Genomic DNA, 23,084 nt, shown 5'->3' on the forward strand with positions numbered 1-23,084 from the left:
ACACATCCAAGGCATTGGCTGCTTTTGACTGAAGGCAATGCCATCCAACATTTGCAATAGCTGCAATACATCTGTCCGTAATACATTTGGTTTGTGGGTTACGGTGGTGTGTTACTGACTGACAGCAGGGAAAGAAGTGTCACTGCTCTCCATCAATGGAAGATTGTGACTCCAACCTCCACACACCTTTCCCATTCTATTTTAGAAACTTTATCATTGGCCATCAATTATAATGGGCTTTCAGTCACTAACATCACAACATCTTTACTATGTTATTGTGTTCAACTACTGTCATTACTCCAATGTCATGAAGCTTTTACTCCCATTACATACACGTTACAGTGAAATTACTGTTGACCAATTACACCCGGCACCCTATTCATTACTGCCCCATGTTCTTCTGTGCACTAATATATGATTATATTCTGCAAATTATAGAACCATAGAACACTACAGCACAGAAAACAGGCCATTCGACCCTTCTAGTCTGTGCCGAAACGTTATTCTGCTGTTCCCACTTACCTGCACCCAGTCCATAACCTCTCCATGTATCTATCCAATTTATTCTTAAAACTTAAGAGTGAGCCCACATTTACTACATCAGATGGCAGCCCGTTCCACACTCCCACCACTCTCTGAGTGAAGAAGTTCCCCCTAATGTTCCCCCTAAACCTTTCCCCTTTCACCCTAAAGCCATGTCCTCTCGTACTTATCTCTCCTAATTTAGGTGGAAAGAGCCTACTCGCATTAACTCTGTCTATACCCCTCATAATTTTGTAAACCTCTATCAAATCTCCCCTCATTCTTCTACACTCCAAGGAATAAAGTCCTAACCTGTTCAATCTTTCCTGTAACTCAACTCCTGAAGACCCGGCAACATTCTAGTAAATCTCCTCTGCACTCTTTCAATCTTACTGATATCCTTCCTATAGTTAAGTGACCAGAACTGCACACAATACTCCAAATTTGGCCTCTCCAATGACTTATACAACCTCACCATAACATCCCAACTCCTATACTCAATACTTTGATTTATGAATGCCAGGATGCCAAAAGCCTTTTTTACAACCCTGTCTACCTGTGACGCCACTTTCAGGGAATTATGTATCTGAACTCCCAGATCCCTTTGTTCCTCCGCACTCCTCAGTGCCCTACCATTGTGTATGTCCTACCTTGATTTGTCCTTCCAAAATGCAACACCTCACACTTGTCTGCATTAAGTTCCAGCTGCCATTTTCTGGCCCATTCTTCCAGTTGGTTCAGATCCCTCTGCAAGATTTGAAAGCCTTCCTTGCTGTCCACTACGCCTCCAATCTTAGTGTCATCAGCAAACTTGCTGATCCAATTTACCACGTTATCATCTAGATCATTCATATAGACAACAAACAACAATGGCCCCAGCACAGATCCCTGAGGCACACCACTAGTCACAGGACTCCAGTCTGAGAAACAGTCACCCACTACCACTCTCTGTCTTCTCCCACACAGCCAATTTCGAATCCAGTTTACAGCCTTTCCATGGATACCTAGTGACTGAACCTTCTGAACTAACCTCCCATGTGGGACCTTGTCAAAGGCCTTACTAAAGTCCATGTAGGCAACATCCACAGCCTTTCCTTCATCTACTTTCTTGGTAACCTCCTCAAAAAACTCTACAAGATTCGTTAAACACAATCTACCACGCACAAAGCCATGCTGACTATCCTTGGCTGTCCAAATACTTGTATATCCGGTCTCTCAGAACACTTTCCAATAATTTACCTACTATTGATGTCAGGCTCACCGGCCTGTAATTACCTGGTTTACTTTTAGAGCCTTTTTTAAACAACGGAACAACATGAGCTACCCTCCAGTCCTCTGGCACCGCACCCGTGGCTAAGGACATTTTAAATATATCTGCCAGGGCCCCTGCAATTTCTACACTAGTCTCTCTGTAGGTCCGAGGAAATATCTTGTCAGGCCCGGGGGATTTATCTCCCTTTATTCGCCGTAAAGCAGCAAGCACCTCCTCCTCTTTAATCTCCATATGTTCCATGACCCTACTGCTTGTTTCACTTCCTTCCATATCCTCTATGCACATTTCCTGAGTAAATACTGATGCAAAAAAACTGTTTAAGATCTCCCCTATCTCCTGAGGCTCCACACATAGACGACCACTCTGATGTTCTAGGGGACCAATTTTGTCCCTTACTATCCTTTTACTCTTCATATACTTGTAGAAACCCTTTGGGTTTACCTTCACATTATCTGCCAAAGCAGCCTCATGTCGCCTTTTTGCCTTTCTGATTTCCTTTTTTAGTATTTTCTTACATTTTCTATACACTTCAAGTACCTCATTTGTTCCTAGTTGCCTACACCTGCTATACACCTCTCTCTTTTTCTAAACCAGAGCACCAATATCTTTTGAAAACCAAGGTTCCCTATGCTTGTTAACTTTGCCTTTAATGCTGGCAGGAACATGCAAACTCTGCACTCTCAAAATTTCGCGTTTGAAGGCCTTTCAGTTACTGAACACATCCTTGCCAGAAAACAACTTATCCCAATCCACTTTTCCTAGATCCTTTCTCATTTCCACAAAATTGGCCTTTCTCCAATTTAGAACCTCAACTTGAGGACCAGACTTGTTCTTATCCATAATTAACTTGAAACTAATGACATTATGGTCACTGGACCCAAAATGCTCACCTACACATACTTCTGTCATCTGACCTGTCTAGTTCCCTAATAGGAGATCAAGTATTGCATTCTCTCTCATTGGTACCTCTATATATTGATTTAGAAAACTTTCCTGAACACATTTGACAAATTCTAAGCCATCCAGCCCTTTCACAGTGTGGGAGTCCCAGTCAATATGTGGAAAGTTAAAATCCCCCACTATGACTACTGTATGTTTCTTACATCGGTCTGCTATCTCACTACAGATTTGTTCCTCCAATTCTCTCTGACTATTGGGCGGTCTATAATACAACCCTATTAGTGTGGCCACACCTTTCCTGTTCCTCAGCTCCACCCATATGGCCTCTGTAGACAAGCCCTCCGGGCTGTCCTGTCTCCGCACAGCTGTGATATTTTCCCTGATTAGTAATGCCACTCCTCCCCCTTTCATCCCCCCCCCCCCCCCATCACATCTGAAACAACGGAATCCCAGAACATTAAACTGCCAGTCCTGCCCCTCCTGCATCCAAGTGTCACTAGTACCAATAATGTCGTAATCCCACGTGCCAATCCACGCCCTAAACTCATCTGCCTTACCTACAATACTTCTTGCATTGAAATAGATGCACCTGAGAACATTTCTATCACCTACAAACCTTTGATTTCTGTCGATACTTGCAGTCTTCGCATGACCTTTTTCCTCCTCCACCTCACTATCTGTTCTAACACTCCGGTTCCTCTCCACCTGCAAATCTAGCTTAAACCCCCCGGAGCAGCACTAGCAAACCTACCCGCAAGTATGTTAGTCCCCCTCCAGTTCAGGTGCAAACCATCCCAACGGAACAGGTCCTACCTTCCCTAGAACAAGGCCCAATTGTCTAGGAACATGAAGCCCTCCCTCCTGCACCATCTCCTTAGCCACGTATTTAGCTGCATGATCCTCCTATTTCTAGCCTCACTAGCACGTGGCACAGGTAGCAATCCTGAGATTGCAACCTTGGAGGTCCTGTCCTTCAACTTTGCACTTAGTTCTTTCAACTCTCTTTGCAGGACCTCCTCCTCCTTCCTCTCCACGTCATTGGTCCCTACATGGACCATGACATCTGGCTGTTCACCCTCCCTCCTAAGAATATCGAGAACTCGATCCGAGATATCGCAGACCCTGGCACCAGGGAGGCAACAGGCCATCCAGGATTCTCGGCCTCTCCCACAGAACCTCCTATCTGTCCCCCTAACTATCGAATCCCCTATCACTACTGCTCTCCTCTTTTCCCTCCTTCCCTTCTGAGCTGAGGGTACCACCTCGGTGCCAGAGATGTGACCACTACAACTTGTCCCTGGTAGGTCATCCCCACCAGCAGTATCCAAAATGGTACACTTATTGTTGATGGGAACGGCCACAGGGGTGTTCAGCTCTTTCTGTCTATACCCCTTCCCTTTCCTAACTGTCACCCAGCTACCTGCCTTCTGACTTTTAGGGGTGCCTGTCTCCCTAAAACTCCTATCTATGTCTGCCTCTGCCTCATGAATGATCCGAAGTTCATCCAGCTCCAGTTCCCTAACTCGGTTTGTCAGGAGCTGCAGCTGGATGCACCTTTTACAGGTGTGGTCATCAGGGACAAGTGTGCTGTCCCTGACTTCCCACATACTGCATACGGAGCACACGACTGCCCTAACTGCTGCCACCACTACCTACTTCTAAGTATTTAAAATAAAGGAACTTACCCGGCCTTACCTCTCTGGGTGCAAGCTCTTCCTCAGCTTCTGCTCACTGAAGCCTCTCGAGCCAAAGCCTGAAGCTCCACTCCTACCCTGAGCCACTCACACACTGGCCGCTCCTCTTCAGTTACCCCTCCTTATACTTGTCCCTGTCGATTATCCCAAGTACTCACTCCCTCTAATTAACCAACCAACACTCTGTTTTAAATAATCAGCCCCTACCTGCTAGAGACCTGTTGCTCCAATGGCTCCCGGGCCGATCCTGTAAGGGAAAATAGTGGGTAATGAATTCTGTGAACTTCTGAAGGATATTAATGGTGCAGAGGGAGGTTGGTACCTTGGGAAGAGTTGAAGGCAGACAATCTCAGATGCTTTGCTCATAATGAGCAAGTAAACTTACAACAATTTAATGTGGAGTGGATTTTGACAGAAGCCAAACTGCCTTTTAGCATAATGAAAGACAGTTAAACTCATTTTTCACTTACATCAAGAACTCTTGTCAGCTAATTTGCACCAAGGAAGAATCAATCATTCCAAACACTGTTGAGAAAACAGCTAGGTTATTTGAGAAGCTATAAGTGGAGGGGAACATCAACATTCCTAATTGATTTGTTATCTGTTCTTTTCATAAGGTGAATGGTAGAAATCTTCTCTCCATCGACTTTGACCGAACCACTCGGACAGAGAAGATCTATGACGACCACCGTAAATTTCAGCTCAGGATCCTCTATGATCAGTCAGGGCATCCCACTCTCTGGCTGCCAAGTAGCCGACTGACAGCCGTTAACATCACGTATTCCTCCACCGGCCAGATCTCCGGCATCCAGCGGGGCCCGCTGGGCGAACGAATCGAGTATGACGAGCAAGGGAGAATTGTGTCTCGCGTACTAACTGACGGGAAAACCTGGAGTTACACATACCTGGATAAGGTGAGGAAGGAGAAGAGTTTGATAGCACAGTGCTTCTCTTATGCATCTGACACTCAAATCAATTGGAGCCCACCACAAAGTAGTTTTACAAAATGCAGTTGAAACTAATAATCTCAAGTTTCTGATTTACATGTTCAAGTAGATTATGCCAAGCTTTGCTAAATACTTGTAGGTCAGGGATGATTTAATTAAACAAAAGCATTATTCAGAACGCAGTGTTAATTTCTTTTGTCGAATAATTTGCATTTTAATTCCTAATTATGCGATCGTGTTCTGTTCTGTTTTACAGTCCATGGTGCTGCTCCTCCACAGCCAGCGTCAGTACATCTTTGAGTACGACTTACTGGATCGCCTGTCTGCAGTCACAATGCCCAGTGTGGCCCGCCATACCATGCAGACCATCCGTTCCATTGGCTATTACCGTAACATTTATAACCCCCCAGAGAGCAACGCCTCCATGATCGTGGACTACAGCGAGGGCGGGCTGCTCCTCCAGACGGCTTACCTGGGAACCGGTCGCCGGGTGCTCTACAAGTACAGGCGGATGTCCAAGCTGTCCGAGCTGCTGTACGACAGCACCCGCGTCAGCTTCACCTACGACGAGACAGCCGGGGTTCTCAAGACGGTCAACCTGCAGAGTGAGGGCTTCATTTGCACCATCAGGTACCGCCAGATTGGGCCTCTGGTCGACAGGCAGATCTTCCGTTTCAGCGAGGACGGCATGGTGAACGCCCGCTTTGACTACAGCTACGACAACAACTTCCGTGTGACCAGCATGCAGGCCGTCATCAACGAGACCCCCTTGCCGATTGACCTGTACCAGTTCGACGACATTTCTGGCAAGGTCGAGCAGTTTGGGAAGTTTGGAGTGATCTACTATGACATCAACCAGATCATCTCGACGGCAGTGATGACATACACCAAACATTTTGACGCGCATGGCCGAATCAAAGAGATTCAGTACGAAATATTCCGATCGCTGATGTACTGGATCACCATCCAGTACGACAACATGGGGAGAGTGACAAAGCGGGAGATGAAGATCGGGCCCTTTGCCAACACTACCAAATACGGCTATGAGTACGATGTGGACGGGCAGCTGCAGACAGTCTACTTAAATGACAAAATCATGTGGCGCTACAATTATGACCTGAATGGCAACTTGCATTTACTAAATCCCGGCAGCAGTGCCCGTCTGACCCCGCTACGCTACGACCTGCGGGACCGCATCACTCGCTTGGGTGACGTCCAGTATCGGCTGGATGAAGATGGCTTCCTTCATCAGCGAGGAGGTGACGTTTTTGAATACAATTCCAAGGGACTCCTGGTGAGGGTTTACAGCAAGGTTGGCGGCTGGAACATACAGTACCGCTACGATGGCCTCGGTAGGCGAGTGTCCAGCAAGATCAGCATCGGTCAGCACCTTCAGTTCTTCTACTCCGACCTCAACTACCCCAACCGAATAACACACGTCTACAATCATTCCAGCTCTGAGATCACGTCCTTCTATTACGACCTTCAGGGACATCTCTTTGCCATGGAGATCAGCAGTGGGGAGGAGTTTTACATCGCTTGTGACAATACAGGGACACCGCTAGCAGTGTTCAGCAGCAACGGCCGAATGATAAAGCAAATTCAATATACAGCCTACGGTGAAATATACCTGGACTCTAACCCTGACTTTCAGCTGATTATAGGGTTCCATGGAGGTCTCTACGATCCTTTAACAAAGCTGATTCACTTTGGAGAGAGAGACTATGACATTCTGGGTGGCCGGTGGACAAGACCCGACATCACCCTTTGGACAGAAGTTGCCAACGATCCAGCCCCATTCAACCTGTACATGTTCAATAATAATAATCCAGTGGGCAAAGTGCAGAATGTCAAGGACTACATCACAGGTAAGGCAAACAAATCAGGTGAATCTGCCAGATCCGTGCATTTGTTAATTAACGTTGACAGACGGCATGGCAATTAGAGCTGCTGCCTCACAGTTCCAATGACCCAGGTTTGATCATGTCCTCTGGTGCAATCTGGGTGGAGCTTTCACGTTCTCTTCACGTCTGCTTGGGTTTCCTCACACATTCCAAGGACATTTTGGTTGGTAGGTTAATTGGCCACTGTAAATTATCCCTAATGTGTAAGAGAGTGGCAGAGTCTGGGAGGTGTTGAGATGTATGGAGAATATGGGGGAGGGTGTGTGTTGGGGGAAATGTGTTAATAATGTGGGGAGAATAAAAAGCAGGGCATAGAATGAAAGGGTCCTTGATGGTCTGTGCCTTGATGATGGGCTGAAGAGCTGTGAGATTCCATTAGTGTAAAGAGTATATGAAACCACCCCAATAAAGTTGAGACACGAAAGACTGCAGATGCTGGAAATCTGGAGCAACACACTTAAAATGCTGGAGGAACTCAGCAGGTCAGGCAGCATCTATGGAGGGAACTAAACAGTCAACATTTCAGGCTGAGACCCTTCATCAGGACTGGAAAGGAAGAGGGCAGAAGCCAGAATAAGAAGGTGGGGGGAAGGAAGAGGAGCCAGAATAAAAGCTCAGCCTGACCTGCTGAATTCCTCCAGCATTTTGTGTATGTTACCCCAACTAAGTTGTTTGGTTTGGCTAGATAATAAGTTAAAAAGGACAAGCAAAAAACTCGAGAGAATAATTTTCATGCAATAAAAGATGAAGTTGAGGGATAAGGGAAGGCATGAACAGCAGGTGGTATAAATGGGTTAACGAAAAGGTCTTTTTGATGACACACTGGTGCAGTGTATAAGTGTTGACAGTTATAGAAAGCATAGAAAATTTATGGTGAAGTCAGAGGCCATTCAGCCTGTCATGTCTGTGCTGGCTGATAAAGAGTTGCTGAGGCTGATCTCACTTCGCAGCATCAGACCCAAAGTGCAGGTCATGCTCTTCAAGTACACATCCAAGTACTTTTTAAATGCAATGAGGGAGCAGAGAGTTCCAGCCCTTGACTGCCCTCTGGTTGGAAAGAAATTGCTTCATCACTTCAACTGCTACTGGTTACTTCAAATCGGTGCCCTTGGTTCTTGACCCCTCTTCTACAGGAAACATCTCCTTCCTATTTGTTCAGTCTTGGCCCCTCTTAATCCAGGCTCTCTTCACTTTCCTCTGTTCCAAAGAAGACAATATCATCTTACAAGATAAGTTATCTTTATTAGTCACATGTACATCGAAATACATAGTGAAATGCAGCTTTTGCGTAGAGTGTTCTGGGGGCAGCTTGCAAGTGTCGCCATGCTTCCGGCGCCAACAAAGCATGCCCACAACTTCCTAACCCGTACGTCTTTGGAATGTGGGAGGAAACCAGAGCACCCAGCAGAAACCCAAGCAGACACGGGGAGAACGTACAAACTCCTTACAGACAGCAGCCGGAATTGAACCCGGGTCGCTGGCGTTGTAATAGCGTTACACTAACCACTACACTACTGTGCCTATTTAATAATTAAAAGAAAATAAAATGCAGCAGATGCTGGAAGTCTGAAATAAAAACAAAAAATTTGTTGGGGATGTTCAGTGGGTTAGGCAGCAACTGCAGAGAAAGAACAGAGTTCACATTTCAAGTCAACGTCCTTTCGTCAGAATTGGAAAAGTGAGAAAACATGAGTTTTAAGTTGCAGAGTGGGAGAGGAATGGAGAGAATAAAAGAAATATTTGTGATAGGATAGAGACTGAGGTTGTCCAGGTTTTTTGCTTTTGCAAAAAAAAAGTAAATTGCTTTTGGTGTCATCTAATTATTCAATGCTGACTTGTTTGGAGAAATGTGAATGGAGGGTGAAGAGCACTTACGTGCCCCTTTAACCATTTTATACATCTCCTGCTACCTTTAAGGTTCTGTGGACACACATTCCAAGGTCGCTTGGTCCCTCCACACCACTCAATATCCTTCCATTTATTGTATATTCAATTGCCTTGTTACATCTTACCAAATCCATTACTGCAAGGTCACTGTGGTCAGCATGGACAAGTATGGGGTGAAGGGCCTTTTTCCGTACAACTCTACGCACAATTTTCTGGATTAAATTGTGATTGGCACATTACTGCTCAGCTGCTCAGACCATCTCTCTCTTCCTGCTTTCACGCAAGTTCTTGTCGAGGAGCTGAGTTGATGTGTATTCTAAGGGCAGGAATCTCTTTCCTTATATAAAGGTCCATTCTAATTTACCAGATGTTTCAGCAGTTCTGTCGAAAATTTGATGCTGGAATTCTGAGAGGAAGTAAAAGCATCTGTTGTTTATAACTCAGGCTGAGTTAAAGAGCAAACAAAGTTGCTGTTGCTTCTTCCGGATGTGTCAATTGCTTCCACCTTGCTCTGAAACAGACTGCACAGTTTGATGTGCAGCTACCATAGCAAGACAGTGCTGGCATAGTTCCATTTGTTTCTACTCAAACAAGTTGTGTTATAATCTGGCATTCTTATTTTTGTTTATAGACAAAACCTAATAGGAAGTTAGGAAGAATAACTCTGCATATTTAATATCTCATTATTGACTTTTTTTCTTAGTTTTGCCCTGAACCTTAATCCTTTGGCTCAAAATCTGCCAGTGAAGGGTAGTGATTGGCAAGGGCAGGAGGTGGGCTGACTCCTTATCTTTCTCCACAGTATCAAAGGGAGCTCAAACGTGATCCTCCAGATCAGAGGGGAAGAAACATACGGAGGAGACTGCAAGCCAGAAGTCCAGGCCTATCCCTTATTTATTTTAAAAATGTGACCATTTCTTTGTTTTTAGCTCCTTTCAGATTGGTTGTTTCCCTTAAGAGTCTGGGAAGGAGATATGGCAAAACTCCGAAAATCCACTATCCCATATTGCACCTGTACAAAACTTTGGTTCGGCCACATTTTAAGTATTGTGTCCAGTTCTAGCCACTGCATTAGAGGAAGGATGTGGAGACTTTGGAGAGGGTGCAGAAGAGGTTCACCAGGATGTTGCCTGGATTAGAGAGTCTGATCTAAGACAAGTTGGACAAATGTGGATTGTTTTCTCTGGTGCATCAGAGACCTGATAGAAGTGTATAGAATTATGAGAGACGTAGACAAGCCAGATTTTTCGTAGAGTAGAAATGTCGAATACCAGAGAGCATAGGTTTAAGGTGAGAGTGGGAAACCTTAAAGGAGATTTACGTGGCAAGTTTTTTTTACACAAAGAGTGGTAGGTTCCTGGACCGCACTGCCAGAGGAAATGGTGGATGCATATAAGGTAGTAACATTTAAGAGGTATTTAGACAGACGCATGAACAGGCAGGGAATGGAGGAATACAGACATATGTGTAGTTTAAATTGGCATCATGGTCGGCACAGACATAGTGGGCCGAAAGGCCTGTTGCTATGCTGTACTGTTCCGTGTTCATTGTTCGGAAATCCCAGTACTTTGGTAAATGATTCACTGGGTACTGATTCCCATGCTCCCTTTCATACACTGGGGCCCTAGCTGGATGCAGAGAATACTGTCTGTAGTTCTGGAGCAGCACCTGACATGACCCGACACAAAACGTGGACAACTCCTTTCCCCCACAGATGCTGCCGCACCCATTGAGTTCCTCCCAACAGTATCTTATTTGGTCCAGATTCCAGCATCTGCAGTTTCTCGTGCATCAAGCATCTGACCTTGTTTGATTGACAAGTTATATTTTTCATGAAAAATGCCACAATCAGCTAGAGCTCAGAAAATTATTGTCCATAAATGGGACGTTATCTCCAGTGTTTACTTTAAGTAAATTTCCCCTGGTAACTTTTGAAATATGTGCAGCACAATTGTATAATATCCTTGTCAAATAGGCAAAATTGGATTATTTCAGTGAATTTAATGGTGATGCCACCATGGTGTGTGATGATCTAACAACGCAACATAAATCTCATACACAGAGACTGGGGCAAACTATTTCTCAACATATCTCTAAATGTTTGCTGCAATTATAGAGGATCTGAGTTCTTATGTACTACCTCCAGACCATGTAAATTCCCTTCCTGTGAAGACACACTCTTCCCCATTCCGACAAAAACCACGAGCAGTTAAGACTTCAGGAGACACAAGAAATTCTGCAGATGCTGGATGTATCTGGAGCAATACACAAAAAGTGCTGGAGGGACTCAGCAGATCAGGCAACATCTATGGAGGGAAATAAACAGTCGACGTTTCGGGCCAAGACCCTTCATCAGGACTGGAAAGGAAGAGGACAGAAGCCAGAATAAGAAGGTGGGGGGGAGGGGGAGGAGTACACGCAGGCAGGGGATAGGTGAGTCCAGGTGCGAGGGGGATGGTAAGAAGGTAGGTGGGTGGGGGGGTGGGGTGCGCGGAAGAAGATGTAATAAGCTGAGAGGTGATGGGTAGAAGAGGCCAAGGGCTGAAGAAGGAGGAATCCGGTAGGAGAGGGCAGTGGACCGTGGAGGATGGAGGAGGGGAGGAGAGGAGATGGGCAGGTCATCAAGATGGGAGAAGGGAACCACAGGAATAAGGGAAGACAAAAGTGGGGGGGGGGGCAGAGAGAAAGAAGGGGTGGGGTTACCAGAACTTAAGGCCATCGGGTTGGAGACTCCCAAGGCGGAATATGAGGTGTTGTTCCTCCAACCTGCACCTGGCCTCAACGTGGCAGTAGAGGAGGCCATGGATAGACATGTCAGTATGGGAGTAGGATGCGGAATTGAAGTCGGTGGCCAACGGGAGACTAAAGGAGTACAGTTTTAATTGCTGGGCCCATACATATTACTAATATTTGTCCAGACAGGACCACTATACCCTTTGAAGCATTGGCTTTTGTTCCCTGTGAGGGGATTGTCTGCACAGGAGATCTGATTAATCATCAAAGGTCCCATGGTTTATGCCAGCTTGCCTGTTCCAGGTAATGGATTATCCAGTCTTCCATGTTGAGTTCCCTAATCAACAGCTTTTCACCACCAGCTCCATCATCTTGTAGCCTATTTAACCAGTTTATAAAATGCCTGACATCAAGCACCCTAGAATGTGTGGTAGAAATTCAACCACAGTTGCAAAATGCTCAGTAAGATGTTGTTACCAGGACTGAGAGAGATTGAGCAGGTTGGGATTTTTTCTATTGGAGTGTAGGAGAATGAGGGGTGATCTTGTAGAGGTGTATAAAATCATGAGAGGCATAGATAGGGTCAATGCACAGTCTTTTTCCCAGGGTTGCTAAATGCAGACAAATGGGAATAGTCTAGATGGGAATCTTGGTCGGCATGGACCTGTTGGGCCAAAGGGCCTGTTTCTGTGCTGTATGACTCTAAGAGAGCAACTGTGTGATGTGCTTTCCTTCTGAAATCCAGTTTCATTGAACTCCCTGGAGCTGAATTACAAAATCAGATACTTTACCCAGCAATAATAAAAAGAGAAAATGCTGTAAAGACTCAGCAGGTCAGGTAACATCTGTGGAAAGAGAAATGGAATTAACATTTGAGGTAAAAGACCCTTTGCCAATTCTGACATTTTCTGTTCTTATTTCAGATTTCCAGCATCTGCAGTTCTTAAAAAGTTTGTTTATTTTGCACAGCTACCATGCCATTGCTCATTTCGTACATGTGACTGAGGACGAATTCTTAATTCATTCATAAGAAAGACCTCAGTAAATACTATGTATTCAAGCATGGTAATTTTCAGTGGCATATTAACTCCACTGAAGGGCTCATTGATTTTTCACTAGCAAGGGTGGATTTGTTTAAACAATAGATCAGTACAAGGTCCAGATAAATTGATGCAAATATAGGCCACAGTTTGTTGCACTGTAAAACAAAATGTATTGAAATAATTTCAGTCCCACCATCGGCTAAAGTTTCTCTAGTATTCAGGGTGATTGATCTAAATTTCTACTTGAAAATGTTAAGGCAATGGGTTTATCTGACTCCCAAGCTGAATTTTCCCCATTGCTGCCATTCCTCAATCCTCACCGTTATTTTACCTCAGTAACAATGCAGGCTTAAGCCCATCAGCTTCTGAAACTCTTGCCCATGCTGTTGTCTCATCCAAACTTGACCACTGCAAGGTTCTTTTTGCTGAATTCTCATCTGCCCCTCTCCATAGAGTACCACTTATCCTAAATCCTACTGCCTGTACTTTATCGTACCGTGCCACATTCACCCATGTTAGTGAACTTTATTGCCCCATGACCTCAAATTTAAAATACTCACCCCTGTGGTCAAAGCCTTGAGCAGTCTCTGCCCTTCCCTCCTTGTTCCTGCAACTTTTTCCAGGGCTACAACCCTTCTAGAACTCTTTCCCCCACCACTGGCTGTTGTGACGTCAACCACTTGGCTCCAGATTGCTTTCATCTATCCTCCTCAGAGACCCACAACAACCTACGTTGAATGCAAGTGTTTTGTTGATCCTCCCAATATCACCTTCATCAGCCCATTTCCTACAGTCACACTTCCTGCAGGCTCACTTACTGCAGCCATGCCTCCTGTGCTCACACCTGCCATGATACGCGTCCTGCAGTAACAGTGCCACAGCCACTCTTCTCACAGCTGCCTCTCCTGCAGCCGTACTTCCTGTGCTCACACCTGTTATGGTCACACTTCCTCCTTTCTCCAGTCATATCTCCTGCTAACATCCCTCCTGCACTCACACGTACCACAATCACACCCTCCACTACCCACCTCTTCCTACCATCACACTTCCAACAGACAGCAGCTGCCATCACACCTGCCAATATCACCCAGTTGCAAATTTGTTGAAAAGCTTGAGGAAAAGATGGCAAAACGATCTTTTCTTTCTTTTTCAATATTTTTATTAATTTCAAATAAGAAGTACAAAATGCATGAAACAAAGGAAAAAAAAGAAAATGTTACAAAATAGATTGTATTGAATCACACTAGAAATCACAATGCTTCATGTTGATAAACAAAAAGATATCAATTGATATTGATAAGTTGGAATAATTTTATTATTAAAAAAAACTAACCCCATTACCAAAACCAAAGCTGTTTAATAGCATCCTAAAGACATAGTAGTATTGGCCAATATCTGTACATTAAGCACCAAATCAGTGGTTTTGAAAGTAGTTCAAAAAAGGTCCCCGTAATATTTGAAAGTCCAGAATAGATCCAGACATAGAGCAACGGATCTTCTCTAAATTTAGATATGACAGGCAAAATGATCTTTTGATTTTGCAGTATAAAGGCTCGGATTGCTCTTAAAGATTAAGCAAGAAATGACACGCGTCGAAGAAGCTCATGTTTCTAGTGTGCCAAAGTGAAACAGTGTATGAAACACTTGCTTATCTTCAACCATTCTGTGTACCATTCCATTGTATTTGCCATCTCATAATTACATTGTCTCCACAGATGTGAACAGCTGGCTACTGACATTTGGGTTTCAACTCCACAATGTTATTCCTGGTTTTCCTATACCCAGACAGGGCCTGGAGGAACCCTCATATGAGCTTTTAAGGAGTCAAGAATGGGATGATGTACCGGTAAGATTCACCAACACAATCAGCTATTTGACTGGGTGTTACAAAGCAACCCATTGGAGGTGATGGATAATCATACCAGCCCTTAGAGGGTGGGGAAGTTGAGACACTGGCATCTTCCTTTGACAAAAAGGTTGACATTAAAGTTATGCTGTGCACTCTCCGTAACAAGCTGACTTTCAAGTTCAAGTCTTTTAAGTGGAGTTTATTGGTATATGCACAAGTGCGGTGATGTACAGTACAATGAAAAGCTTGCTTGCAGCAGCATCACAGGCACGCAGGTACAGACAACACACAGCTACCATCGGGCAGAAGGTACAGAAGCCTGAAGTCCCACACCACCACGTTCAAGAACAGCTACTTCCCTTCAACCATGCAGTTCTTGAACCAACTGGTACAACCCTAATCACTACAGTTTAGCTTAATCACCACACTATGACCACTTTGATCACTTTGCACTAAAATGGACTTTTTTTGTTCAAATTGTGTCCTTTCTTGTAAAATTTGTGTAATATTTATATTTAATTTATGTTTTTCTTGTGAATGCTGCTTATCTGATGCTGTGTGTGTGTGTGTGATGCTGCTGTGAGTGTTTCTCATTGCACCTGTGCATACATGTACTTGTGCATATGAAAATAAACTCAGCTTTGACTTTGAATGTAAATTATACATAAATTGTACATAAAATTGTGCCGTATAGTGATAAAAAGACTGTGCAAAAGCAAGACCTTTTTGCAAAAGACACAACCGAAAACAAGTCCATGGTGGTGCAAGAGATGGTCCATAATGTTCCATTCGTACAGAGTACATTCTAGAGACAGAAAAGGGCGATCAGCAGTCGCAGGCTTATCCCTTTCTTGTAGTGCTTGGGTTAAATTCTTCCTTGTGGTCCTACGTACAATGAGGTAAGGCTTGTGCATTGAGACTTGCCTCATTAGTGTCCTGGATTTCCTTCCAAAACTTACCACCCAAATTCCCATTATAGGCTCCCTATTCTCCAGCCATGTGCAAACACTTACTGCCTGTCCACCCCTGCTACAGCTACTGACTGTTGGTTGGGATCAAACTAAGCTTCAGAGCAATCCCTCTCACTGTCATTCAGGCAGCCATTTCAACAAGACTTTTGTCTTCAACAATATGCAACCTTGTGCAAACAAGGTCTTTAAAGTCTTTGTGGGCACTTCTCGATAACCTGGCAGAACGTTGCCCTCAGTAAACATAGGACATAGAACACTACAGCACAGTACAGGCCCTACGGCCCACAGTGTTGTGCCGACATTTTATCCTGCTCTAAGATCTATCTAACCCTTCCCTCCCACATAGCCCCCTATTTTTCTATCATTTATGTGTCTATCTAAGAGTCTCTTAAATGTCCCTAATGTATCTGCCCCCACAACCTCTGCCGGCATTGCGCTCCACGCACCCACCACTCTCTGTGTAAAAAACTTACCCCTGACATCCCCCTTATACTTTCCTCCAATCACCTTAAAATTATGTCCCCTTGTGTTAGCCATTGTCGCCCTGGGAAAAAGTCTCTGACTGTCCACTCGATCTATGCCTCTTATCATCTTGTACCTCTCTATGAAGTCCTTCTCTCCAAAGAGAAAAGCCCTAGCTCGCTCAACCTATCCTCAGAAGATATGCTCTCCAATCCAGGCAACATCCTGGTAAATCTCCTCTGCACCCTCTCTAAAGCTTCCATATCCTTTTCTATAATGAGGCGACCAGAACTGAACACGATACTCCATGTGTGGTCTGACTAGAGTTCTATAGAGTTGCAACATCACCTCACGGCTCTTGAACTCAGTACCCCAACTAATGAAGGCCAACACTCCATATGCCTTCTTAACAACCCTATCGACCTGCGTGGCAACCTTGAGGAATCTATGGACATGGACCCCAAGATCCCTCTGTCCCTCCACATTGCTAAGAGTCCTGCCATTAACCTTGTATCCTGCCTTCAAATTCGATCTCCCGAAGTGTATCACTTCACACTTTTTGGGGTTGAACTCTATCTGCCACTTCTCAGCTCAGCTCTGCATTCTATCAATATCCTGTTGTAATCTACAGCAACCTTCTCCACTATCCACAACACCCCCAACCTTTGTATCATCAGCAAATTTACTAATCCACCGTTCCACATCCTCATCCAAGTCAGTTATAAAAATCACAAAGAGCAAGGGTCCCAGAACAGATCCCTGCGGAACACCGACTTCCAGGCAGAATACGCTCCATCTACCGCCACCCTCTGTCTTCTGTGGGCGAGCCAATTCTGAAACCACACAGCCAAGTTTCCCTGGATTCCATGCCTCCTGATTTTCTGAATAAGCCTTCCATGAGGAACCTTATCAAATGCCTTACTAAAATCCATGTACACCACATCCACTGCTCTACCTTCATCAATGTGCTTTGTCACATCCTCAAAGATTCAATCAGGCTCATGAGGCACAACCTGTCCCTCACAAAGCCATGCTGACGGTCCCTAATCAGCCTATGCTTCTCTAAATGCCCATAAATCCTGTCTCTAAGAATCTTCTCCAGTAATTTGCCCACCACTGAAGTAAGACTCACTGGTCTGTAATTCCCAGGGTTATCCCTACTTCCTTTCTTAAACAAAGGAACAACATTTCCACCCTCCAATCATCCAGCACTACTCCTGTGGCCAGTGAGGATGCAAAGATCATCACCAAAGGCACAGCAATCTCTTCCCTAGCTTCCCGTAATAGCCAAGGATATATCCTGTCCGACCCCAGTGACTTATCTAACCTAAAATGTTTTTCAATAGTTCCAGCACATCCTCCTTCCTCACATCAACATGTTCTAGCATATCAGTCTGTCGTATGCGATCCTCACAAATGTCAAGGTCTCTTTCTCTGGTGAATACCGAAGCAAAGTATTCATTAAGGACCTCCAATAGCTCTTCCAACTCCAGGCATGTGTTTCCTCTTTTATCCCTGATCGGTCCTACCCTCACTCTAGTTATCCTCTTATTCTTCACATACGTGTAAAACACCTTGGGGTTTTCCTTGATCCTCCTCGCCAAGGATTTCTCATGCCCCCTTCTAGCTCTCCTAAGTCTATTCTTAAGCTCCCTCCTGGCTACCTTGTAACTCTCCAGAGCCCTGTCTGACCCATGCTTTCTAAACCTTAGGTAAGCTTCTTTCTTTCTTTTGACAAGATACTCTACATTTCGTGTCAACCACGGTTCCTTCACTCTACCATCCTTACCCTGCCTCAATGGGACAAACTTATCCAGAGTCCCATGCAAGTATTCCTTGAACAACCTCCACATTTCTGCTGTGCACTTCCCCAAGAACATCTGTTTGCAATTTACGCTCCCAAGTTCCTGCCTAATAGCATCATAATTCCCCCTCCCCCAGTTAAAGACTTTCCCATATCGCCTGCTCCTATCCCTCTTCAAGGCTATGGTAAAGGTCAAGGAGTTAAACCAGGAGTAACTTTAGCAACGGGGAATCTATTGAAGTGCACGTACAATGCAGCAGATGTTCAGAAGCAGATTGCCATTTCCCTCTCACAATTATGCAAACCTGGACAAAAAACAGCTCTGTTTAATGCAGCAGTGCAGGTATTGTTTTTATTGATCTTCCTAAAATCTTGCAATTTATCTTGAAGTGCTCCCACCTTTTTCTTGGTCTCTTCCTGAAGACTTCAGGGAAGGTTTAAGAGAACTGGCAGACCTACTGTTACCCGGTGGCACAGTGCTGCAGCCATGAGAGCTGCTGCCTTGTAGCACCAGGGACCCAGGTTCATTGCAGACTTGAGGTGCTGTTTGCATGGAGTTTGTATGTTCTCCCTGTGACTGCTTGAGTTTCCTCCGGGTGGTCTCACATCCCAAAGGTGTGCTGATTGGTCAGTTAATTAGCCACTGTAAATTGCTCCTAGTGTGTAGGTGAGTGGTAGAATGTGGGGGGAGTTGATGAGAATGTGGAGAGAATAATACGGGATTAATGTAGGTTTAGTGTGAATGGGTGATTGATGTTCAGCACAGACTTGGTGGGCCGAAGGGCCTGTTTCTGTGCTGTATCTCTCTATGACTCTATGGTCTAAATTTCTGAGCTTTGTGGATGGGCATGTGCATGAGAGGGCTATTTAACTGTGGAGGAGGCGCCATTTCTTGGTCGAATCATGTCAGACATCCATACTATGTGATAGAAAGTGAGATCCCAAGTCCACAAGCATTAAAATAAATTGTCACATCTCCACCCACACCAGCCATTTTGGTGAAGAAATGCTTCTTGACATTAGCTCTGGTTCTTATTTTTATACCTCCTTGTTCTGGACTTCCTACCAGAGTAAAAATTTTCAATGTCCACCCTATTTTTTTAATCGTCTTGAAACACCATGATTAGAGAGCCATCAACTCAAGGGAGTGCAGGCCAGGTTTGTCCGGCCTGTCTTACTAGATCCATCTTCCTGTTGCATCTGTCAGTCATGGGGAGGCAGAGCCAAAAGCTGAACAGAGTGCTCAAGGTGGGGTCTAACCAAAACTGTTCTTAATTTCATCCCTTCATCCAGACCCTTGAGAAAAAGATAACTAATATTTCATTAGACTTTTTAATTAACTTTTTGAACCCATTCTTGAGATTTTAGTGATTTCTGTCCCTTAAATCTCTCAGCTTCATTCCTAGCTTCTTACTGTTTAGAAAAGCTCTGTTCAGTCTATCTTAGATCCAAAGTGCATGACCTCATATTCTATCTATTTTATTCAGAAACAGATTTCAGCATTCCTATTCATTTAAATTGGAAATAAGAGATTAGAAGTTCCTCCTCTCTTGCAGCACTGTAGTGGTAAATTGGTTTATTATTGTCACATGTACCAAGATGCAGTAAAAAAAACTTGTCTTGCATACCATTCATACAGATCAATTCATTACACTGCATTGAGATAGTACAAGGTAAAACAATAACAGAATGCAGAATAAAATGTTACTGTTACAGAGAAAGTGCAGTGCAGGCAGACAATAAGGTGCAAGGTCATAACGAGGTAGATTGTGAGGTCAAGAGTCCATTTTATCATACTAGGGAATAGTTGTATAACAGTGGGATAGAAGCTGTCCTTGAGCCTGGTAGGGCATGCTTTCAGGCTTTTATATCTTCTACCCAATGGAAGGGGGGAGAAGAGAGAACGTTCGGGGTGGGTGAGGTCTTTGATTATGTTGGCTGCTTTACCGAGGCAGCAAGCAGTGTAGACAGAGTCCGTGGAGGGGAAGCTGGTTTCCGTGATGTGCTGAGCTTGTCCACAACTCTGCAGTTTCTTGCGGTCATGGGTAGAGCAGTTGCCATACCAAGCTGCGATGTATCTGGATCGGATGCTTTCTATGGTGCATCAATAAAAAATTAATGAGGATCAAAGGGACATGCAACAGTTCTTTAGCCTTCTGAGGAAGTAGAGGCACTGGTGAGCTTTCTTGGCTGTGGCGTCTATGTGATTGGACTTGGACAAGCTATTGGTGATGTTCCCTCCTAGGAACTTGAAGCTCTCAACCCGCTCGACCTCAGAACCATTGATGTAAGTAGAAGCATGTGCACCATTGCCCCTTCCTGAAGTCAATGACCAGATCTTTTGTCCTGCTGACATTGAGGGAAAGGTTGTTGTTGTGACATATGTCACTAGGCTCTCTATCTTCGACTCATTGTTATTTGAGATACGGCCCACTGCGGTGGTATCATCTGCAAACTTGTAGATGGAGTTAGAGCAGAATCTGGCCCCATTAGTCATGAGTATATACGGAGTAGAGTAGGGGGCTTGAGAACACAACCTTGTGAAGTACAGTGTTGAGAATAATCGTGGTGGAGCTGTTGCCTGTACATTATGGCTGTACATTGTACTTTGCTTCTGAAATTCGATTCTATTATCCACAGTGGAACGTGTATGTATACAAGTGTTTAACATAAGTGACTGAATTTCCATCCCATTATGTTTAAAACAGTACAATTTTTTTTGTCTACTACTTTGTTTACTCATTGTAATTTTTTGTTTGTTTATCCCTAGTTTCTGTCTGGCGTACAACAAACTGTGGCAAGACAAGCGAAGGCTTTCATGGGATTGGGAAAAATGCCAGAAATTCAGATTGGCAGACACCAGGCCACTGGAGAGAAGCCATGGCTCTGGTTCGGTACTGTCAAGTCTCTGGTAGGCAAGGGAGTCATGCTCGCAATCAGTCAAGGAAAAGTAACAACCAACGTGCTCAACATCGCAAACGAAGACTGCATAAAAGTTGCAGCGGTGCTAAACGGAGCTTACTACTTGGACAATCTGCATTATACCATTGAAGGGAAAGACACTCACTACTTCATAAAGACCGCCTCGCCGGAGAGTGACCTGGGAACTCTGAGGCTGACCAGCGGGCGCAAGGCCCTGGAGAATGGCATCAATGTCACCGTTTCGCAGTCCACCACTGTGCTGAATGGCAGGACTCGAAGGTTTGCTGATGTCGAAATGCAGTACAATGCCTTGTCGCTCCACGTACGCTATGGAACGACCCTGGATGAGGAGAAGGCTCGGATACTGGAACAGGCCAGGCAGAGAGCACTGACAAGCGCGTGGAACAGAGAGCAGCAGAGAGTGAGAGACGGCGAGGAAGGGATCAGATTATGGACAGAAGGAGAAAAGCGACAGCTACTGAGTGCTGCTAAAGTGCAAGGATACGATGGGTACTATGTACTCTCCGTGGAGCAATACCCAGAACTAGCAGACAGTGTGAACAATATTCAGTTCTTAAGACAGAACGAAATCGGAAAGAGGTAACACACAGGCTAGTTGGTGGCTGCCAAAGAGATAAAACTCAACACTTTTTCTGGAAGAACAGAATATTAGTCTTGCTGCCATTAGTTACCACAGGTTACACTGAGGAGACTGAAATATCACTGCAGCACAACGTAGGCTGTTCTGATCAATCTGTAGCACAAGTTCTTTCTTAGAGCTGTTGGACTTGGTGGACGATCTTTTTCTACTCAGTTGGACCCTACAAAGGAGAAAAAAGGTGTTCCTGCAAACAAAGACTTCAAATCACCCTTCATATAAAGGATTGTCAACTGCTTAAAAAATTGTTTACAGTTGAATGCCACTACACTCAGACCAAGGTGGACTAACATATGTAAAAAAATAGCTTAACCGTTTTGTACTTGGCCAAACCTGTCGACTGTTTTCTGTTGTTTAAGAAACACCCGTATTAAGCATTAGAATCAGTGTCCAAATACAGAAACTAACTGTATAATTACATGAGTAACCTTTGCTTACCAGAAGTAGTCTTAATCTTTCCTCACATTAAGTGGATCCAGTGGCAGAGAGAAAACAACGCTTTTTAATCACTGCACTGTGGAGTAATGGAGGGCTTTCCTCTGCCTTCTACCGTGCTGCTTTATACAATGACACTTTGTGCAAAGTAGTGTGACTGTGATAGAAACAGAAAACTACAATATTACAACGCCATTGGATTTGCCTTGGGAAATCTCGCACTGTACAGGATCACCCTCCCTGCAGAGCGAAGGAAAACTTTTTTCTTTTTTGTAAAGTGTGTGAGACCAGTACCTTATGGAGTTTTTATATGAATTCCAATTTACTGTTCATCAGATACTAGTCTCAGAAGATGTTAATTTATGTAAAGTGTTTCAAAGGAGTTTATACTTGAAAATAAAATCTTTAAAATACAGTGGCTGTCTTCTTACTTTACAGCTGGCTGCCAGAATGCCTGAGGAGTATTTAATTGTGCAAACATGTCACCTTTTGTTATCTTTTGAAGCCAATGCATATACTGGTGTACTGAGAAAATAAAGCAGAATGAGAAGTCAATTTTTAATTTGTAAACCTGCTTTGAGGTATATTTTCATCCATTCACCACTGTTAGTAAAAATGTTGGTGGGAGTTTTGGAGTCAGAAATAAAAAGAAATTGCTTTGATGCAGAAAGTAGTGGGACTTCGCAACAAAAATTACAGAAATGCTTTCTCAGCTTGTGCAGGAAATATGGAGCGAATATGACCTTAATTTAATCTCTTAAATGCACCACATCATCACTACGTATCCTGTCAACAGCACTAAATACTCTATCTAGTAGCATCATTGCATTGTACTCTGAAGTCAATGGAATGAATTTCAGAGTCTGTTGCAGCTAGTGCCACAAACGATTATGTTCTGCACCACCAGAAAAATTTTCAGATGATAGAATTTTGGGCTTTGCCTTTAGAAGCAATGGACACAGGCATAATGATGAATCTATTTAAGATACATTAGTTTAAACCACTATTACAATTATGAATACATGTTTGGATGTTTTCTCGTGGACATTTAAACTACAGAGATTTCACTATGTGATATGT

The 23,084-nt window shown here is 44.1% G+C and overlaps 1 protein-coding gene across 1 annotated transcript in view; it reads left to right on the forward strand.

The window, feature by feature from the left end:
* tenm3 (teneurin transmembrane protein 3) overlaps window positions 1-22,495 on the forward strand; it is a 712,909-nt gene extending 690,414 nt beyond the window's left edge. Inside the window, exons 30-33 of the mRNA XM_052020035.1 lie at window positions 5,007-5,303; window positions 5,593-7,204; window positions 14,619-14,749; window positions 20,760-22,495. Coding sequence (XP_051875995.1) covers window positions 5,007-5,303; window positions 5,593-7,204; window positions 14,619-14,749; window positions 20,760-21,515 — 2,796 coding nt within the window. The 3' untranslated portion in view covers window positions 21,516-22,495. The remainder of the gene's footprint in view (window positions 1-5,006; window positions 5,304-5,592; window positions 7,205-14,618; window positions 14,750-20,759) is intronic.
* Window positions 22,496-23,084: the final 589 nt, after the last annotated feature.

The sequence above is a fragment of the Pristis pectinata genome, chromosome 7, assembly GCF_009764475.1.
Source record: "Pristis pectinata isolate sPriPec2 chromosome 7, sPriPec2.1.pri, whole genome shotgun sequence".
Classification (NCBI taxonomy): domain Eukaryota; kingdom Metazoa; phylum Chordata; class Chondrichthyes; order Rhinopristiformes; family Pristidae; genus Pristis; species Pristis pectinata.